This window comes from Panthera pardus, unplaced genomic scaffold (assembly GCF_024362965.1).
Source record: "Panthera pardus isolate Hobbes unplaced genomic scaffold, ASM2436296v1 HiC_scaffold_8, whole genome shotgun sequence".
NCBI classification, from domain to species: domain Eukaryota; kingdom Metazoa; phylum Chordata; class Mammalia; order Carnivora; family Felidae; genus Panthera; species Panthera pardus.
In genome coordinates this window covers 151,815,672-151,837,747 of record NW_026527013.1, presented here as the reverse complement: position 1 = coordinate 151,837,747, position 22,076 = coordinate 151,815,672, and the positions used below count along the sequence as shown (strand labels likewise).

The 22,076-nt window shown below is 40.1% G+C and overlaps 1 protein-coding gene across 12 annotated transcripts in view; it reads left to right on the top strand.

Annotated features, from left to right (window-relative positions):
* The window catches only part of DGKI (diacylglycerol kinase iota), a 449,436-nt gene that overhangs the window by 338,442 nt on the left and 88,918 nt on the right, over window positions 1–22,076 (top strand). For 9 of the 12 annotated variants that reach the window (XM_019452873.2, XM_019452870.2, XM_019452874.2 and 6 more), the window contains 5 exons: window positions 1,189–1,268; window positions 3,495–3,539; window positions 3,983–4,051; window positions 19,221–19,290; window positions 21,364–21,404. In XM_019452873.2, the coding sequence (XP_019308418.2) occupies window positions 1,189–1,268; window positions 3,495–3,539; window positions 3,983–4,051; window positions 19,221–19,290; window positions 21,364–21,404 (305 nt within the window). The remainder of the gene's footprint in view (window positions 1–1,188; window positions 1,269–3,494; window positions 3,540–3,982; window positions 4,052–19,220; window positions 19,291–21,363; window positions 21,405–22,076) is intronic. The other 3 variants (XM_019452869.2, XM_019452877.2, XM_019452876.2) reach the window with 1 other exon arrangement.

Below are 22,076 nucleotides of genomic sequence, written 5' to 3'. Positions count from 1 at the left end.
TGGAGAGCCTAAAACTACCCTTAGGCAAGAATTAGTCTCTCTGTCCTGTAGTTTTCAAATGACTAAGCTCATACTTTTATATACCCTATTACAGTTATTATTTTTTGTGTATCTGCATGTCTTCTCTACTACTTTGTGAGTTCCTCAAGATTTTTCCATACATTTTAAATGTATTTTATTTCTCTATTGTTAATTTTTAATGCCCTCCTGTTTTGCGCTTTCAGACCTGTATTGATGATGAGGCTTTAAAAAGTCAGTGAGTGAAAGATGTTAGAAAATCTTCAGTGAACACCACTGGCATATCATGTGCTTGCCAGTCTCTAGTTGGTTAATTCAAAATTTTGAAGGGTGTTTGTTATGTTATAAATTTAATAGTGTCACCATACTTTTAAAATTAGAAATAGGCAATACATTTTTTTAAGTTTGGGGAAGGAGGCTGTTTTTCAGTACTGCAGGAATCTTACGGTTATATCTGAGGGGGGAGGTTCTAGCCATCAAAGTCCTTGTATAACATTTACCACCTCCTAAATATATAGGGTGTTTAAGGCACATAAGAGCTTTTCCTGTTTCCTGAAGCCCTGTTGCTATCATGTTTACACTGGCCGTCTTTAAGATCAGTTGGATTTTTAAGCTGTAAACCTAGGAGCTTTTTTGTTTTTGTTTTTTAAACATTTTATGCCTATTTAGTTCTGGTGGTGGCCAGCAGGTGGCAGCACCTCCGGGAGGGAGTCTCTTGACTAGGGAACCATTGCAAACTGACAGAAAGACTAAGCCCGGTGCATTCAGGAGGGAAAGGGGGTAAGTGTCCAGAATCATGATTTTTAAATTACTCTCTGGTGGTACATTGACTATTGAAAATGCAGGCATTGATGATTAGCTGGCTGTGAGCCCCCTCCTGGTCCTGCCAATCCACTGTTTCCATGACATTACCCTCCATACCTGGGCCACCAAGACAAAAGGAAGGCTGGCCAGGTGGCCAGGGACAGCACAGATCATGCAAGGAAGGGAAGGACAACTGCAGAAATAAAGAGACTGGGTCACAAGGAAGGCTTAAGGAGAATTTTGGATAATGAAATGTCCAAAACACTAACATTTCTGAGATACTTTTTTAACCATAAGAAACACATTTTGCCAATCTAGAAAAATCAAATATGTTATTTTAGACTTTTCTCTTTCCTTCACCCTTAGCTATCCCTCTGGGTATTCTAGTTGTGCGTGGAGACTGTGACTTGGAGACTTGCCGTATGTACATAGATCGCCTACAGGAGGTGAGTTTCTTTAGCCAATTGTTTACTCTCAGTTTTCCATTTCTGTAAGCAATTACCAACCGTATATATTTGCTTCTGAAATGATGCATTTGAGAAGGAAATGGAAACGTGGTGTCCTTGTCTTTTAAGCATCGACCAGATCGTCTCTCTCCCCAGCCCCCACTGCTATTTTCCCTCCTCCCGTGGTTGAAATGGGAAAGAAGGTTGCTCTAGTGTGATCCATAACTATAGCTTGGAACTTCTTGTCTTCTTGCCACACTGCGTATCTGTATTTTTTGAGCTATATTGAATTTCAAAGGGCCCTGATGAATAATGAAGGAAAACAGAGAGTTAGGTGGTTTAATGTTTTGTATCTAGCACAGACTTCTGTCAGAGATCGCTACATTTTTTAAAAATATAACTTCTACAGGAAAGAAAAATCTTCTATACCTCAGAGAAATTTGTGTCAGAACACAGAGGAATTCTCGATTCTTTCCCTCAATCTGGCTTACCATAGAGGAAGACAATGGAGGAGTCCTCATAAATCGCATTCTCATGAATTTGAATTGCACCAGCAAAGCCAGGGACCCAAAGCCATCCCTGCAGTGGTCACTGATTGTTCTTGCAATACTTTGACGGGGAGTATTCCCTGTCTTTATTCTACAAATGACGAAAGCATAAACAATCACTTCTTTCATTGTTTTTTTTTTTTTTTTTTTTTGATGAAAGATGCACATTAAAACATTTATTTTCTGGATGTGGTCTAGACATTGCTATTTTTAAAGCTACTGGGTAATTATGATAGATACCACAAGATGAACAACTCCCTTCTAGACGACACATTCTACATAAGTAAATATCACAAATAAAGAAGATATATAGAACTTAAAATCCCTTCAAATTGTAGCCACTTAGCTTTGAACATTAGATTCTATTTCTCCTGATAGAAATAAATACAGGCAGAAGGCATAAAGTAAGGTGAAAAATTATGACTTTTTTTCTTCACCATTTTTAAGGATAGAAATGGAATTGTGAATACAATATATTTTGATGTAGATACCAGATTTTGAATACTGATATGGGTGAGAGAAGAAAAGTCAACAAATTTTACCCTTGTGGTTTCATTTGGCTGTTTTTACCAAGGATAACTTTAACATGTTAAAATTTGTGGACTTTGTAGTGTGTGACTCAGGCCCCAATAAATATTCCTGGAACACAAAATGTCTCATTTTTCAAAATAATGGTTTTATGTTATTGTGAAACCTCACTCAAAAAACCTGCAATAAAAAGGCAAATCACAAACGATACCAAACCTTTTTTTTTTTTAACTCATAGGTAATTTAAGATTTCACAGTAGCAAACTACATGACTGATGGATTGACTTTGTTGAAAACTAACTTATTAGCATGCTTATAATACCAATATTCAACTAAAAGTAGGATTAAAAAAAAAAGAATGAATGAACTCAAAGAGAAATTTTAAAACTAAGTTGGACACAGAGAAAGTTGGTAAAGCCCCGTGGGAAGCAGGTATGGGGACAAAGGAACCCAGGATTGCCGACATCTGTAAATAGAATCACTACACTCATTAACAAGGAAACCTTCAGGACATGACCACGGTGACAGCTTGGTTATAAAACTTTATAAAGGGATTCAGACTCTCAGACTCTGCCAGCAAAACCTCATTAGTTTCAACCCTATTAATTTGCACTTCGTGATAATGCAGAGGTGGCCAACGATTTTCTCTTCACCGACTATGAAAACCCATGTTTGCCTAGTACTTCTCGGTATAAACGCAATTACTGTGACAGCTTGTATTAGGTCTAAGATGAATAAATTCTTCCTAAGTACTTAGAGGAATTTTAGAGACTTTCTTCATAAGCCAAAAGTTCAGGTGCAAATTAAATATGACCTCTTTTTTATTAAAATGGGCTGTTTTTTACTTTTGGTCTTCTTGATCCTTGGCATTCTATCACTAGACATCTAAACCATTCTATCACATCTAAACCATTTAAAATTTACAGATTTCAGTAGCTAAATGGCCTTTCTTCTCTCAGTCCAGCTTGATATGCTTTTGTTATTTGGGGCATTATCTTCTTTGTTTAACCTGGATGCATTTGGAAGAGTTAGGTACTTTCTAGCGGAGTTTAATAATATTAAATTGGGCGTTCAGTTGATAGAGTGGTAGAGACAACTCGTTAAAACTCATTTTAAGGTATGGATTTTTTTTTTCCCATTTTCCCATTAGGACCTGCAGTCAGTTTCTTCTGGCTCCCAGAGAGTTCATTACCAGGTAACACATAATTGAACCCCCTTCTTTTTTTTACCCCCTTATCCCCCAAAAAAGAAGGTCCATCTTTCAATCAATGCTTCATTTGGATTAGAGGCCACATCTTCCCTAGGGATAGAGTTTACTCTAAGAATCAAGTGAAGTGGACATTCTGATTCTTTTACAATTTCCTGGTTTTGGACAATCCTAGTATAGCACAAATTTGGATTGTGAACTTTCTCCCAGATCATTTAGAAAAGATTATAAAATGAAGTGCTTTTAATGACAAATATTAGAAACTCAATTCACACTAGTTTGACGGGGAAAGTGTCTATTAGTTCACATCAGCAAAAAAGTTCAGATCAAGGGTGGATTTAACATACGGTTTGGCCATGCTTCATGCTCCATTTTTCTGCTGGTCTTTCTGCTCTGTTCTCTTCTTTCTGTCAATTTCACCTCTGAACTAGATGTTTCCGTGTCCAAGATGGCTGCCATTAGCAACCAGGGCTGCATGTGTCTTCTTCACATCCAGGAAAGTGAGTTCTCTGTTTCCCACAACCATCAAGCAGATGTTCTAAAATGCAGTCTGACTGGTGCATCCTGGTCTTTTGGACAGGATCTAAGAAACCCAGCCTGCCTGTCTCTCGTGATCCACATCAAGTCCACAGGAGAACACTCAGATATCCTTTGCCCCAACAGTCTCTGGGAGGGCTGTTACCTCCCCACTTCCCTGCCCCTACTCTGCTGTACAGGCCTCTCCAGCCATCCTCTTAGAAATTAGATTTCTCAGGCACGGTTCAGATCCCATTGTGCAGTATACCCCAGACTACGGGGGGCAAACTCAAAGCTCTGAGCAGTCCCGGTAAAGTCCTTTGCTCTGAGAGGTCAGTCCCCTTCCCTGCGGGAGGGTGTGGGGAGTCAGAGCATGCCAAGACTCCTCCAAATACCCTGTCCTAGACCTTTTCATAACTCCATGTGGGGGACAGGTGTTTAAAGACGTCTAAATCTGTGAATCCTGGTTTAGCACCTCACATTTGTTTTTGGTTTCTTTTATGCTGCACCTGAAATTTGCACCTGAATATCTTTTTGTGTAAACAACAATGTTTAAAAACTTTATACCTTGCAACATCTTGGTAGCTTCTCCGCCTGCCAGTGGATAATGCCCTGGGTCCAGGCAGCCTAATTATCCTGATGCTTAATGACAGAAATAGCCTTGGTGTTCTTGTTTGTTTGTGGGTTTAAGTTTCAAACAAAGTACCCCACTATTCAAGAGTCCTTTCTTCCATCTGGCTGCAATAAAAGGGATAGGAATTCACTTAGGGTGTGTTTACATTGAGGAAAAAAAAAACAACTCTAGTTCTGAGACTGTTGTCTATCAACCACGAAAGGGTAAATTTCCACTTTATTTTTAGATAGAGCACAACATTCCTCCCAGTCGCTACTTGCATATTTACCTAAAGCCACTATTTCAGTTTCATTTTATTTTTAAAAATTCAGTACTTTTAGAGGCTAGGGCTGATCTCTGCTTTTTAAAAATTGACCTATTACGCATAAGATTTTGCGAGTCTGTTTGTGTTTTTAAAGAGTTTGTACTCTTTTCTCATGGATGTTTTGCATCTTTGCATTTTTATTTAGACATTTCAGATATTTATTCTGACTAGTTTTATGAGACCAATACTATTTATTACCCTGGCTTATTTGATACAGTTATTTTGCTGTGAGAGTTGTGACAGGTAGATATTTTGTACTGTGTTTTCTCTATACCACGTTTGTATGTGTTTGTGCAGAGATCAGGAGGTGGTTGTTTCATTTATTATTTGGTAACAAAAACGTGCAGAAGAATTAGTGGTATTTATTGACCATATCAAAAGTTTGCTGTGTTTTTGTTTGCTTGCAGTCAAGTCAAACTTGGGTGTCAAAACTGTTGTATTATCAATGTCACTTCAGAAGATTTTATGCACTGACCATACAGGCTAGCCAAGGCAGTGGCCAAACTTCAGTGTCTGGAGTATTATGTGCCCCCACCCCTCCTTGCAGAATTATAAAAATCAGGGGCCTTTGGGTATTAAGGGAGGAGTGGAAAAAAGATCTAGGGCCTAAGCCCAAGATCTGCTCACTGAACAGGCAGCTTAAGTGAGAGAGACTGTTTGAATTAACATGGCCAGAGAGTAGGGAGAGGGTGGTGAGGAAATTTCCTGAGTGGAACAAAGGAGAGCTGGTTAAGGGAAGGAGTTGGGGGAAGATGAATGTACATGTTTGCTTGGGATCTTGGGCAGTCAGGAGGAGGAGGAGTGAGTGAGTGAGAGGGGTGGTGAATAGAGAGTTCTGTTTTAGCCACACTGATTTTGTTATGCCCATAAGATCCAAGAAGTTTGGGTGTGTAGGAAATTAGATGTATACATTTTAAAGCTCGAAAAATTCAGGCCTGGAAATAGAAATTTGCACATTGTTAGGAAATGGATGGTATTTAAATGATGAGGCTGGAGGACATCACCCAGGGAGAGTTTAGATAAAGAGGAGGGCTTGAAGTCATAACACCATGTACTAATGGGTCGGAGGTGGTATCGTGAAAGCCAGGAGTGAAATGTGTTTTAGAGAAAGAGGAAACGGTGAATTGTGTCATTGCTGCTGAGAGGCTGAGATGAAGGAGACTGGATTCTAAAATACTCTGAGGATGTGTAGAAAAACCATGGGATAGAGGTGCTGTTAGCTTTTTTTTTTTTTTAATGTTTATTCATTTTGCGGGAGAGCGAGGGTGCAAGTGGGGGAAGGGCAGAGAGCGAGAATCCCAAGCAGGATCCATGCTATCAGCTCAGAGCCTTTTGTAGGGCTCGATCCCATGACCATGAGATCACAACCAGAGCCAAAATCAAGGCACGCTATGATGCTTAACCAACTGAGCCACCCAGGCACCCTGAGGTGCTATTAGTGTTAAAAAGAAAGTGACCAAACCAACTGGCAGGAAATGATTAAACTGGCAGGTAATATTTTTTAAGATTTTTTTTTTAAGTTTATTTTCAAAGAGACAGGGACAGTGTGAGCAGGAGAGGGGCAGAGAGTGAGGGAGACACAGAATCCCAAGCAGGCTCCGTGCTGCTGCCAGCCCAGAGCCCAACGCAGGGCTTGAACTCATGAAACCGTGAGATCATGACCTGAGCTGAAACCAAGGGTTGGATGCCTAACCAACTAAGCTGCCCGGGCGCCCCTAAATATTTGTTTCCTAATGCAGAAACTGATCATGTCAGACTCTGTAGTCTGTCTTGGTGTAGGGGTGTGGGGGGTGATGTAAGAGAGAGAGACCTGTCAGAATGTCTTAAATGCTTTGAAATGGACTTTTTTGTGGATGAGATGGCACTAAATAAACTTGGAGAATTAACTGTGACAGAATGAGTAAATACAAGTAAGTTAAATAAAAAAAACAACTTCAGAAATTCCTATCAGCTCACTAATGGGCAGTTGGCATTTTAGCTGTTTTCTAAGGCTAGGAAAAATTCAACAGAAAGCACAGCATTCTGTATGAGTATGAGTGCCCAAGTCACCTTATTAGCGAGGCATATGGCAGTTCCTAGCCATTTAGGCATGTCATTGCTTTGGTTTCTTCTTTTACTAAATTCAGAGTGAATTGCCAACAAAGCACGAAGGCTCAAAAATGACACCTTGTATTAACCTAACAAGGCATTATGGGTTATCCAAGAATGTGCTGGATATTTATAGCCTGCTGAAAATCCCTGCCTGCACTGTCTCTGAGGCCCAAATACAAAGCCCCTCCATCTTAATGGCATCTCTTGTAACCTGTAACTCATAAGTTAGACAAGCAAAATGCACGGTGCTGGCAGATTCAGGATATTCCTGAGCTTCACAGATAAAGGAGAAGTCAGAGAGAAATTGAACTCTGCCTACCTAGTTGATAGAAATGCCTCTTGAGGCCACCTGACTATGAGATAATTCCTTCTCTGCTGCCGCCCTGGTCTTCACATATCCCATTTTAACCCCAAGTCATTAAGCGAAGGAGCAGAAGCGGACGCAACTGTTCCACTGATTCTCAACAAGGGGGAGATTTTGCTCCTTTCTATGGGACATTTGGCAGTTTGGACATTTTTGTGTGTCACATTTAGGAGAGGTGATGCTGCTGGAGTCTGTTGAGTAAAGGCCAGGGATGCTGCTAAACATGTTACAATGCACAGGACAGCCGTTCACACAGCAAGGAATTATCTGTCCCCCTACTGTCAGCAGTGAGGGCCTTGAGAAGCTCTGAGTCATTCTAATGGCTCTCAGGACATGACTGGGGACCACAGGCAGATGTAAGTCCTAGATGAGAAGACGAAAAGAAAAAGGAGCAGGAAGAGAAAAAATAGTGCAGGAAAACAGAGGCATCTGTGGATATGGCAGAGAAGAATAAACAGAGAACCATGGGTAATAGAACCAGGAACAGTTAGGGTTTTTTATAGACACTTAGTTTCCCATTTCCCTTGGGTAGTGCTCCATGAGGTACCGATGTAGTTGCCACACAGGAGCGTGCCTTCCAAAATATTATGAGCTAACAATTTGAGCTGTAAAAAAAAAAATACAATAGGATTCAAAAGCAGCTGCAAAAAAGGAATCCATCCAGGTGATTCTTCTTAAGAATTAATTTACTTAGGGGCACCTGGATGGTTCAATGGGTTAAATGTCCAACTTCAGCTCAGGTCATGATCTCATAGTTCAGGAGTTTGAGCCCCACATGGGGCTCTGTGCTAATGGCTCCAAGACTGGAGCCTGCTTCAGATTCTGTGACTCCTCTCTCTCTGCCCCTCCCCTGCTCGCTCTCTCTTTCTCTCTCTCTCTCTCCCCCCCCCTCCCTCTCTGTCTCAAGAAGAAATAAACATTTTTAAAAAGGATCTAATATATTTTTAAAAAGAATTAATTTCCCTAAAACTAACACCAGAATGGCTGGAATATTTCCAAATAGATGGAACATTTTTAGAAAGTTCTTTCATCCTTTAGAAATGTCTGTCACTTCCATAAGAAAAAACTCTTGGTCAGATCTGAGTCTGTATCAATTTGTTCATCCTCTGATCCTTTTCCCCCACTTTACATAACTACGTGATCTTCTGGGAGATAGATCTATATATGCCATCAGAGGCTATCCTAGACAGACAGCCCTGCTCACAAATACTTGATCTGTTTCTCCTCTCTTCATATTGACTATCCTTATTCATCTCTCTCCTTTCTCTGAAGCCTCTTTCTCCTTAATTTGTTTTCTGGATTTTAGAAGTCTTTCAATGGATGGGTTAAAACAAGTTTAAAGGAGTCGTCCAGGGAATTAATTTATCTTGTCTTAGAGAAGGACAGGGGCTAGCTAGGAACTTAGTATTGTTCCTTCAAGCTAGATCAAAGCTGTCAGCGATGGATCAAATGAAGAATTAAAATAAGACTTGCCTGGGGCCAGGTCTGTTGCAAGTGAAGGCAATACTGCTAATGACACATGCACACAGTAGTTGTTGTGAATAGAGGACTTTCTCACACGGAAGGGCTCTTAAAAATGTTTGAATATCTCTCATTTTCATCTTCTACTACCATCATTATTTCTTCATTTTTCAAAGCTACTTTTGGAAATGGGCATCCCATTTCTATTTCTGCTGCTGTAGGAGCTATAGTAAAGTAGGTTTGAGGAGGAAGGTCGCTTATTTTTTAATTTTTAAAAAATTTATTTTGAGAGAGAGAGAGCATGAGTAGGGGAGAGGCGGAGAGACAGGAATAGAGAGAATGCTCTGCTCTGTCAGCACAGAGCCCAAAGTGGGGCTCTAACCCGTGAACCATGAGATCATGACCTGCGCTTAAATCAAGAGTCAGGTGCTTAACCGACTGAGCCACCCAGGCGCCCTGAAGAGAAAGAGTTTTGAAAGATAAAAATAATAGTAGCAAGTCTATTAATTGGGATTATAGTTGGATGGAGATGTTTAAACATGTGTTTGTAATACCTCATGGATCTGTTCACCGAGGATGAAGAGAGATGTTTATACAACTTGGTGATGAATGGAGAAAAAAAAAATGAATAGATGGGTTGGGCCGGAAGATGATCAATGTAAAAGTAAAGTGGTTATTGACTGGACATTATTGAATAAAGCAAGGATTCCCAGCCCAAAGGGACTTCTGGTTTGCCTCTTTGCCCCTTCCATCTTCCCTAAGTTGTATGAAAGTAAAAAAACATTCCTTCACAGGGAAAGTATAGTTAAATGCTAGGTGAATACTGCCTAATTGAATTAACTACTGGAGTGTGTAACGGGGCTGCTATGCCTTCATTAAATTATGCGCGCATCAGCTATGAGTAATTGAATGTAAATTGAGGGCAAGTTTGCCATATGCGTGCCAAATAGCGGTTCAGATAATTTCCTTATCAATTACATGTAATTGATGCCAGTTGACTTTCAAAAATATATATGTATGAGAAATAACAGGTTTACTTTTGTGCACGTGGCTGTATTTTTAGCATGAGAAACTGGTTTGCCATTAGCATACATACATTTAGCATACATACATTTAGCATACATACATGCTAATGTATGCCATTAGCATACATTTAAAAAATTCATATTATCAGGGATTGTTTTGAAATGAATCTGTTAATATTATTCATTGAAGGAGCATGCAATTTTAGGAGATTATTACACTTAAAACAGAGAGGAGCGTGGGATGTCCAGGGCTACACGATGCAGCCTGCGTTACAAGACAAGGACAGTCGTATTCCTCTACGTCACACCATTTATATGAAGAAAATACCAGAACATAAAATGAGCAAGTATCTTATCTCTTTGATGAATCGAAGATTTGATGATGTCGTTTGAGAGGACTGAAGAGACTAGAAGCCCTGAATTAGCACCAGAAGCATCGGTGGCATTGTCAGGTTCATCATGTGAATCTCCCGTGCAGTGTTGCTACATTCACACAATTGCATTTCTTAACTGGCTACAGCCAGATTGCTTTCGAAAGGTGCATGTTTTTAAGCTCGTTCTTGCTTCTATCAGAAATTGAGTCTCTTTACATTTATTTTCGTGCGCAGCATTCACAAAGCCAACATCTTCCCGGCCACTCTTGTTTAGTGACGTGGATGTTGCCGTGTTCACCCTAGAGGGTCCATGAAGCCCAGGTCTGCCCTCGGGGCCGATATTTGCCCTCCTGTGAGGGGCTGTTTTGTTTTTCTCACTTCCCCTTTTCAGCTCCAGTCTGACTTATAGTCTGCACTGCACCGTTGGCCACCCTCCTGCCACCCCTAAACCCAGGATTCCCTAATGCCAGGGCCACCTGCTCTACCTGTGTGCCAGGCCCAGTGTGAGGATACGGTGAGCTGTTGACGTGATATGAGGTACATCCCCCGCAACGTGTTAGCGATACCAGTTAATTTCAAACAAAATTATTTCAAATTCAATATTACCTCCATACTATCACTTGTATTTTGATTCTCTCCCCTTCTTTCTTTTTTTTTTTTTTTTTTTTTGAGTAGGAGAGAAAGGGATGTAGATAGACAAGATGTAGGAATTATCTGAATTGTGGTCACCTAGTCACGAATGTGGTCCATCAGTAGTGAAGAACGTCCGCGTAGGAAGAAATTTATGGACCCTGGCTTTAAGTTACTGTGAATTATTTGTCAATAATCATCTCTTTATTCCTGCTCCAATTTTAATCCATCCACATAGGCATTGGTCTTTGATACTAATGTCCTCAAGGTATTCCTCTTTGACTTCCATTAGCTACTTGAGTAGTGAAGTCTGACAGATTTTATGATCTTGGCTTATCTTAATTTTCCGATTATGTATAATTCTAGACTTCTCTTTGGTTTTTAAATCTCCACTCAAAGTAGACCTTAGGACCACACCTTTCTAGTGTGCACCTTTTGGTACCTTTCTGCAAGTTTATACAAACACACGCATACCTGGATACATATTTGGTTTTTCTCTTTTTGATAAAAATGGATTTACCTTCTTTGTACTTATTTTTAATAGTAATATACCGTGGAGATTATGCTTTGCTAATAAATGAAGCTCTAACTCAGTTTTTAAAACTACTACTCCATTCCATGGTATGTATTAACACTGTCTCTCTGGATAGAAATTTAGGTTATATACAGTTTTTGCCATTGTTTTTCTAAACAAAATTGCAGTAAGCATAGTTGTGCAGATTTGAAAATAAAGTTGTAACAGAAGTGATAATCACGTCACATGCTAAACAACCTGTTAATATTGGTCATTCCTATGGAGTTGAGAATTGCAACCAGGTAACTCTTACAGCAAACTTCTCTTACACTATGTAATCATAATGTCACTTACATGAATTTTGTTTCAGTTTCTCCTCTCTGGATTGTGGTTCACTGTACTCATTGATTGCCATATTTAGGTGGGATTCTTAAGCACATGGAAACGTGGGGATGGAAAGTGCTCAAACAATGTGACCAGAGAATTTGAGAGAGGAAGAATTCTGAGTTACCAGGCAGTGAACTCTGATAAGAAATACAGATTAGTTTGACAGTTAAGGAAGGCTGAAACTATGAAAAATCCTTCAATGCCATTTGATCATTTCAAATTTCTTCATGTTTTTGCTTGAGCTGAGTCAAAAAACAACTTCTCTCAAACTTGACCTGCATAAATTCCACCCACCCCTCAAAACCCCCAGTAATTCCTCTAGAAGCCGTAAAACTAAGTATATAAGACCATGAGCTTTGAAGTACAAGAGGCCTGTGTTTGAATCGCACCACTAAATAGCTGGGTAATTCTGAGAGTTTACTTAAATTCTCAGAGCTACCGCTCATTTACAGCTCACTTTTAGGTAATGGAGAGAAAGTTCAGGAAGAGTAGTGGGGATAGGGGCGTCTGGGTGGCTAAGTTGGTTAAGGCTCTGACTTTGTCTCAGATCATGATCTCACGGTTCATGAGCTTGAGCCCCGTGTCAGGCTCTGTGCTGACAGCCCAGAGCCTGGAGCCTGTTTCGGATTCTGTGTCTCCCTCTCTCTCTGCCCTCCCCAGCTCACGTTCTGTCTCTCTCTCTCAAACATAAATAAACGTTTAAAAAATTAAAAAAAAAAAAAGAGAGTAGTGGGGCTAGATGCTAGGAGAAATGGACAGGGGCTAGATCATACAGCCTTCTTAATGACACACTGGACGTGCCCCAAGAACATGGCTTAAAATCAGCCTACCGAATGCGACAGTAGCCTAATATTCCTAAATGAACTCTGTGGAAGTGGCCAGGGAACCCTAAAACCAAGAGGATGGTTCTGTGAATTTGATATAATCTCTCCCATACATATATACTTCTAAGGGGAAATGTTTCCAAATATAGACTATTAAGTAGATACAACAACATAAAAAGATTGGTGGTCTAGGTTTTATTCAATACAGAGCCACCAAGCAATACAGAAGTAGAGTTATGTTGATGTAAAACTCTCCAAAGTGAAAAAAGAACATACTGTAAAAGGAGGAAAGGAAGGAACGTTTACCAGTCACCAAATGGTTACTCACTGAGTAGTTGACGGTTGAGATTATTGTTTCATATCCTTTAGTGACAGACGACGGGCGATGAGTCAGGGCAGGGGCAGTAGGTGGAGGGCTTCAAGTAGCAGGAAGGATTGAAGGACGTCAAGAGCCAACAACATTCTGCTCTGTTTGACATCATGGCCCCATGTGAGTGGCCCGTATGATTCGGGACTGTGCCTCTCAGCACGTCTTCGCTGTATGTCAGCGTATGGCTACCTAGGACCAAAGACTGTTAGCCCCACATTTCAGACCTGAAAGGAAAGGGCCTTCTCAAATGTGAGCTGAGCCTTCCATTTGCTTTCCCTGTTAATATCTTCTGCGATCTTTATTACCAGGCTCCTGTTCTTTGGGCAGCCGACTCAAAATCCGCTTCCCAAAATCAGTGGCTTTTGACAGTATCTAGGAAATAAAATCACACTTAAAATAGCCGTGTCTTGAAAAAAAAAGGTGTTGGAATCTGGCAATGCAGACATATAGCTACTCCAAAAACTGAAATGAGAAGGTGACTTGGGGGCATCCAGGCTGCTTCTCAGGGCAGTGGTCACCCTCGGGAGACACAATCCATGCTTTGTTCATCTTTGTGGCCCTCACATCACATGCCTTGCACTTCATTCGCTTTAATAAATAAAAACTGAAAAAATCAAATAGGGATAAGAGTAATCAAAGGGGTAAGAGTAATATAGAGCCGTGTGACCCCTGACAGTCCAAATCAGTGAATGAAAAGATAACAATTTTGGTGAAACTAAGTGAATATCAGACACAGTTACTATTGAGTGGGGAAAGGGCGGTAAAGAGAAGTGTTCTGAAAAATATTGCTGTTGGTGACAGGAGACATTCAGGGTTAAAGACGATACTGTGTATTTAAGACAATTTATAGCTTCTAATACTGTGAAAAGAGGTGCTGGGTTGCTGATAAATAAAAGCCCTGCAAGCAGCAAACCAAAATAGCATGATTTCAGCCCCCGTTTGATGTCGTTCTTTTTTGCATGTCTTATACAAATCTGTTCGATTTCTGTTCTTGAAAATCCACATTCCGAGCACAAATACATTTATGGATAAAACAATTTTGTGCTGGTGTAGCATCATCTGAATGATCTGGTCTGAGATGTGGTTTGTGTTCCATGAGCCCCAAAGGTGATTAAAGGTCAGAATGGTGTTTAGGTTAAAAAAAAAAAAAAAGTCCCAGCTGCCCCAATATTACTTCTGTAGCATAATAATATCAGCCTATCAACATGTGCCGGCCAGTGGGTTAAGCATTTTACATATCCTTTCATCTGTTTCTTAGAACTCTTTACAGTATATACTTGGGTAGCCATTTTACAAATGAGGTATCTAAGGTACAGAATAGATAGGAAATCTCATAGTTAGTAGGTGGTAAAGTCCAGGATTGTCATGTGCACAGGCTGGTGCTCTTGGCCACCAGAATTCCACTGCCTCTGGGCTTGCTATTTGAGGCTGGATCCTGGGCCATTGATTGTACTATTAATTGCTTCTCAATCATACATCTACCTTTCCTAAACACCTCAAGGGCAGAAACACTTTCGTTGTCTCATTTCTTAGTCTGATGATGTCATCCTACAAAAATGAGTTTTCCACCCCACCACTATGCCTGTTGACTTAACTTTTCGATATTAAGAATTTATAGTGTGATTATCTTTACTGCTGTCTTTAGGATTTTATTACTCAAGGGTGGCCAGTGAAAAATCCCTGGTAGTCTATGGATGAGATTCAACATAAGGAGTTTCCTTACCCAAGGTACCTCTCCCTCCTGAGTTCCACTTACAAAATTTTGACATAATTGACATAATTCACAAGGTCAGCTAAAAATGGACCTGTTGGGGAAGACAATTTCCATTAAATCTAAATGTAATGTAATCACACAACAAACAGTCTTGTAATGATGGCAACCCCAGGTCTGAAAAACTACCCCTCAAGTACCAAATCCAGCCTGCTGCCTGTTTTTCTTTTGTAGCCTGTGAATTAAGAATGGCTTTTAGACATTTAAATGCCTGGAAAAACCCGAAGGAATATTTCATGATTCATACAAATGAACATAAATTAAATTTCAGTGTCCACAAATAAACTCGTATCAGAACACATACATACACACAAGATCAGTTTCCCAAAGCAGACTTCTCACTAAAAGTAGCTTTTTGCTCAGTTTTTCAACTCAAGTGGAATACAACAACCTCAGCCACCACCAGATTTCCTGTCCCTAGCCTGCTCTTTACCTCCCGTTTTCCCTCCGGTCGTTTAGATGTCCTAGCGCTCAGTTGTGTTGAGTGGCTAGATTTCTTTGTACCTTATTTTATAGATTATTGGTATATTTTGTGGGTGTGCTTTAATTTTGTTCAATCTGCCACATCAAAACATCATTTTAACACTGATTTCAAGTAATTTCCAACTTTTAGGGTTGTGATGCAAGTGAGACCTTTCATCTGTATGTATCTATACATGTGGACTACATTAGATCCAAGGGGAAATTTTTGTTGAGACTTGATGGCTTTTATGTATCTTTTTGACATGTTAAATTTTGAAATAAGAGTTTAATTGCATTGCATTATAAATCCTTCCCAGAATGAGGTAGATAGTAATTGCATTTTTACTTTGGAATTCAAATGCCTTTTAACATAGGACCTCATTATATTAATAATCGTCTCTTTAAGAGCTCACGATTTTTTTTTTCGAACAAGGTTGAAAGAGCTTTACAAAAGGAGGGAGAGGATGCAAACCTAGTTCAGGGGAGCTATGTCAGAGAAGTTAGGGCTTTCCTGCACTCCTCTAACCACCTTCTAAGAAAGGCTGCTGTTTAATATGCAGGTGACCAGGAAAGTATCCAATTATTGTTCAATGACATTTTTTTCCGTGAGATTTTGGGATTCCAGGTCACTCTGATAATCTGTAGAAAGCAGTGAAAAATGCACATACACACAGACACACTGAATTTAGCATAAAATTTCAGGGAGTTGAGGATTGTTGAATTTACTTGAAGAGCCATTTGAACCTATTTAAAATATTTGAAAGATCTCTATCCTCTGGCAGCCAATGTGTTTTCACAGGGCAAACTGGTAACATTCTCTTTAAATGGCACTTCCTTAAGGGATTTGAGTTGTAGCAAATGCTTGTGAATCAAGGCATAGAGAAAAGAAATGAACAGAAAATACATAAAATAAATAGTTAAGCACCTGTATAAAACTCCCAAGACACAGACATTCCTACCTAAAAAGGTGCACAGCTATACCAATATTGCTTCACCTGCGTGTGGGAAGCTGGTCACGTGGCTGAGGCAATAGATCAGTCTGCATTTTAGTAACCTAGACTAAATAATATACAATATTCTCCAATTGGAATACTCCAGCAATAACACTATCCATCTTTAGGTTTTTAAAATGATAAGTCCAGCATTTCTGTGTTCTTTCAGAGTACATTTTTCCCGAGGGAAATGTGATTGTGTGTGTGTGTGTGTGTGTGTGTGTGTGTGTGTGTGTGTTGCTCTCCCTGTAGCAAGCACATTTGACATCCAGTTTCAGAAACTGTCCTTGGTGTCTAAGCCATGTTTATCTCTAGCAAAAACAGCCATGCTTCTGTTTAATATCTTTGCCTAGTAGCTTTCACAGTTGTCACTAAGTATTTCAAGCCACATTTAAATTTCTTGGCTCATTACGTGTCACACCGAACCGACATGTCGGTAACCTTACATGTTCTACAAAAATATAGTAAGAACGTTAAGTTTCTGTCAAGCGATATATCACATGCGTCAAAATGTAATTCTCAAAACGATACACACAATTCTCGTACAAATAGGTACTGAGCACGTGTCAAGATTTCATCTGGGGCAATCAGCAAAGCCAGTTCAGAAAAGAGATAAATATCTCTGTATCCACAGCTCCATATATATCCATATCGATATATATTTATAGCTGTACCAATTCTATATACATACATATAAATTTTGGTATTACACCTGAGACCAATGTTTTCTTTATCAGGTTATTAACTTAACTTGCAGAATCCACTCATATTAAAAATTCCATATACCCAAGACTTCTAATAATAAAATGGATCCCTCTTGTTAGGCCTGTGCTTTTAAACCTTTAATGTATATCACTTTCACCTGAAAGATTGCTGGCTTCCACTCCCAGAATTTCTGTAACTCTAGGTGGTGCCAGGGAATTTGTGTTTCTAACAAGTTTCCAGTGGCTGCTGCTGTTCCACAGTTCACACTTTGAGAACCGCTGATCCAAGCATAGGCTTTGCCTGAGGATCAAGTGAGGCCTCAGGGACTGTTGGTCAAAACCCCAAGGAAATCAGTGCAACCTCCGATTGGTTCTCTTATTGTCCCTCTTACATTATCCCCATTTCCTTCTCCTGCCCCGCTCAGTGCACACCAGATCATCCACACCCAGCTGCACCCCAGGGATGCTCCCTATATTGGAGCATCTCAAATCCTAATGTGGGTCAAACTCCCAATGCCTTCTCCACAGAGATCTAGCCTCCCTCCTCATTTGTCCTATTTCTGTCAGTGATTTCAATTTCATGATGAGCCAGGGATAGAATGCTCCAAATCATGTATTGTAAACTAGAATGTGCTTTTTATTTTTAAATTATCATTGACAAGAGTTTCTCTTAGGGAAGATTTTTAGTGTTTGAAAGTTTGGAATCATAAAGAGATAATCCCTTCTGCTTTCAATCTGCCAGTTCCCTAGTCTGTTCCTCTGTGATGTGGCCTTAATTCCTTGTAAGAAATAAAAGCTTCAGAGATATTCAGAAGCTTGGGAACTGACAGTGGTATTAAATCAGGAAGGATGCTGGCCCTGGTGATCTCTTGGTGAGGAAGGATGCTAGTCCTGGTGATCCCTCCTGGTGAAGGGCAGCTTTCAAAGAATGTCTCATCAGAAGCTAGCCTTCTAGAGATTGGGCCAAAATGGTTAAGAGGTAGCTGGAGGCAGGAATTACTAAAAGCATGAGTCAGGAGTTTGGCAGGGCAAGGAAGGAAAGATGAATTTTCAAAAGCTATAACAGGGTCATTTAAGGGAATTTGTTTTGGAGAGGGGGAACCATTGAAAGCAGAAAAGTTAGTGAATTTCTGGGTAGCGGAGAGGGTTTCATTAAGAATACAGAACTAAGTTCGAAAGGAAAGAAGAAGGTAATCTGGAGAGTAGATGAAGTGGTTAGCTTTGAACAGGAAACAAATCTTTTTGTCTAAGCCTAGAGGGAAGAATATGGTTCTCAGATGGCCTTGAGATCACACCTGAGAGGGAGGGAGGACCAGGCATCTGAGAAAGCGAGAAAGCTGGAGAATGCCAAGGTGGATGAGTATGTCGTTGGCTAAGTCAGTGTTGGACAGATCATATTGTCATCAGCCAGCCTGGTAAAACTTTTTTCCTCCTTGTCCACTACTCTGCAGTCAGGTTCAGTGGGATAAGGCTGAGGTAATAATGGCCTCAACATATGCATTGATTTTCTTTGCTTTCATGCAGACAAATTGTCCTGTGTAACAGATGCTACTCTAGTTACAAGGAGATTCAATACTGCATATGGATGGCCTCTTGTGTTTCTTAGATGCTAGAAGTCCATTCTCACCAGGAGATGAGGCTCAATTCTTCCCCATTTTGTTACATGCGTAACCCAAGTGTAAATGGCAGCCAGCTGCCGCTAGTTCCTCAGTTTCACAAAGGGAAGGAAATTCCCTAAAGGAGGTAAATGTCCCCAGTTATATCACTTACGGATGCTTAACAGAACAGTTGAAAACTTCTTGCGTGGTTTTTAAAATGGTTTTGACGTTTACTTTATTTTTGAGAGAGAGACAGAGACAGAACACGAGTGGGGGAGAGGCAGAGAGAGAGACACACACAGAATCGGAAGCAGGCTCCAGGCTCCGAGCTGCTAGCACAGAGCCTGACGCGGGGCTCGAACCCACGAACCGTGAGATCATGACCTGAGCTGAAGTCGGATGCTTAACCGACTGAGCCACCCAGGCGCCCCTTCCTGGATGTTTAATGTGAGAGTTGTTTTAAAGGTTCTATTGAAGTAATTTATTTCAAAGCAGAGCCTCTCTTTCTAGTAAAAATATGATTTGGTCTCTCACCAGTATTTGGTTTAAGACAGGATGCTCACTCCTACAAGTAGTTGATATGATACAGTGGTTAAATCCCTCAGGTTATTCATATGGAGTCAGGAGGATATATGTGTCTCTTTCCAGGACCACGAAACCTCCTTTCCCAGGGCGCTCTCAGCCCAGAGACTTTCCCCGCGGTGGTGCTTTCTAGATGGTGAGTGTTTCTATATTTCATGGAGTGGTGGGATGGTGGAAGCAGCAGGACAATGCGTTGATAGATGGAGTGGCTGGACCCTAGTTTTCCAAGGGATTATTCAGAAACCCTTCACGTGGCCCTACAGGGTTGGCATTTGCATCCCAAACGATGTGTTGCCACACACTTTGCTGAAGTCATTTTTCTCAAAGAAAATTGGTGAGCTTGGGCTGAACTTCACAGCATGACATTTCCCTCTCAGTGGCCGCCCCCCCCCCCGCCGCCTTTTTCCAAAAACATGTTGAATGCTTATCTTAAATTCAGACCAGTAGATGGATCCAGTACATAGGTACTAATTCCTCTGTTGTTTGCTTATGGTGGAACTTCCATATATTTTCATTAGCCATCATTTCAGTAAGATGTATACATTTTTACAAAAATGTAGAAATTCTCTGTTGCATTCAGATCTGTGCCTCTGAGCATGACCTATTGAATGCATATTATTTTTGTTATTTACCGATCAGTTAATGGGTCCATTTTACATCGCAAGCATCACTTACTCCCTAGATGCTGCTTAACCGTGCTTTTCTATCCAGTTACCCGTATAACAGTACACTTCCTGCTTACAGCGTATCTACTACCCAGTATCTCTCTTGTCTGTGTAGACATGTGTTTTTCACTGTAGACATTTCTTTAGTAGATCTGTATATGCATCAGAGAGGATATAAATGTGGACAAGAGTGTGACAGGATGTGTGAGTGATCTAACCCGTGTGAAGCATGACATAGGTTTTCATTAATAGCTTGTCAGCTGCCTCTGAAGATAATTTCTACTACTTCTCCTCCAGCTCCTTTATTCCCTTGTGATGAGAAGCACAATCATTTTTTTTTCCTGAATCTACAAACAACTTATATTTGAGAAAATTTTGAAAATGTCTGTGAATTGTTCTATATCCAGTCTATTCCATATACATTCTTAGATGAAATTACAAGTGTGGGTGGTAGTGTTAACCCAGATATTAGTTAAATTCCATAGATAAAAATCCTTTAAAAAGTGATCGCATTCATGGTTACAAAGAACAAAGTAAAGCAAGTCCTTCTCAGATAGATTTTACTCCCCTGTTGCTTTTAGGGGGCAGCAACCATGATTATCTTGTTTCTTAGCTCATTTCCTTTGGAGAGAAGCTACTCATTAAATATTTATGATTTTGAATGGTTATTTGCATTTTGAGTTATTCCCTTGAGTACTCTGTACTTTGCAGAAAATCTATTTATAATATATAGAATCTGTTAGATAGATTTAGGTGAGGAGGAACATAATTCTTTGGAGTATTAAGAATAATCAGAATAGTTTCTAGAAACGCAAAGTTTGCAAGTTTTTCCCTCAAACCACAGATGCAGCCCAGTCCCTTTTAGGAATGGTTAAATAATTATTTTTACTGTTTTGGCTTTCTTTAGACATGGCTTAGGGGACTCGGTCTTGAAGTGAAATGAATCCTTTAATACCAGATGTGGTCCCTGGCTCAGCATCTTCAAGATTTTTTTCAAAATGAGAACCGCTTCCTTGGAAAGTCTGGCTACTGAACATTTTTTCCCTCCTAACTTCATTTACTTAATAAATACGTACCGAGTCTCAGCTCTGTTTAAGGTCTTGTGCTAATGTCTGGAGACATAAAAAAGTCAATGAAACACAGACCTTTAAAGAGGCAGATATCTCATAGTTATTTGTGAAGATAGTTTCTGTAAGAAGTATAAACACAATGTAAATATGCATAAAGGCAGGAACAAAGAATTCTGTCTGGGGTAGGGAGGATGGGATTGAGGAATGTTTCACAGAGGAGGCAGCACATAAGTTGGTCCTTAAGAGACAAGTAAGATTAGCGGTGGGGGAAGAGGGGAGGAGACGGAACGGGGGAAGGGCATAGCAGTAGTAGAGACGTGGAAATCCTGTTTTTCTAAATAGATTTAGGAACTGGCTGGTGGTCCGGCATGGTTGGAATATAAAGCTTTTGAGTGGCATAATGGCAGAGAAGGTTGTACATCTGATGCCAGGTCACAGGACTCTGAATGCTGTGTACATTTTTTTTTTTCCTAGCAACTTCTGCTGATCGCTTTTACCGAATAGACAGATCTCAGGTAAGCTTTCTTGAGCCTATCTGTGAAAGCGAAAAACTCCCACATAAATATACTTTACTGGTGGCTAATCTTAGAATTTTTTATAATGTAAACACTAAAACATTTACAAATCCTGGAATGGTACTCATGGACTGAGCTATGAGCTTTTTATTTGTCTTCACACGTTTTGTGATTTGTGGACTCAAGATGATGTTGCTTGACCTTGCGAATGAGTACAGAAGATAACTAGGCTTGTAGATATTATCACCAGCCTGAACTCCAAATTTTCTCTCACACAGCTACTTTTACTACTTCCTAGCCCAATTTTATGGCATTTTAAATTTATTTTAGTTAGCAAGCTTGACACCTCAAGTGTATGTTCATGCTACCTACTTGCAGCTCATCAATTCCCAGAGTTCCATAATGAGACAAAAAAATGCTTGGGCCCAATGGTAATAAGTGTTCCCACTGTCCAAATTCTCCTGAAAAAATAAAAGAAGGAGAAGAAAATGCAGCATGGAATCCAGTGATACAATCAGTTGTTAATCATGCCACTTGGCTTTGGCCAGGTCCTGGGGATCCAGGTTCAGCTTATTGCACAACTCATGCTGGACCAAGCTGCATGTGGGGTGTTGCTTCTTTGATGATATTTGGGAAGAAGAGGCAAGACCATCCTTGGTGGTACCTGACAGG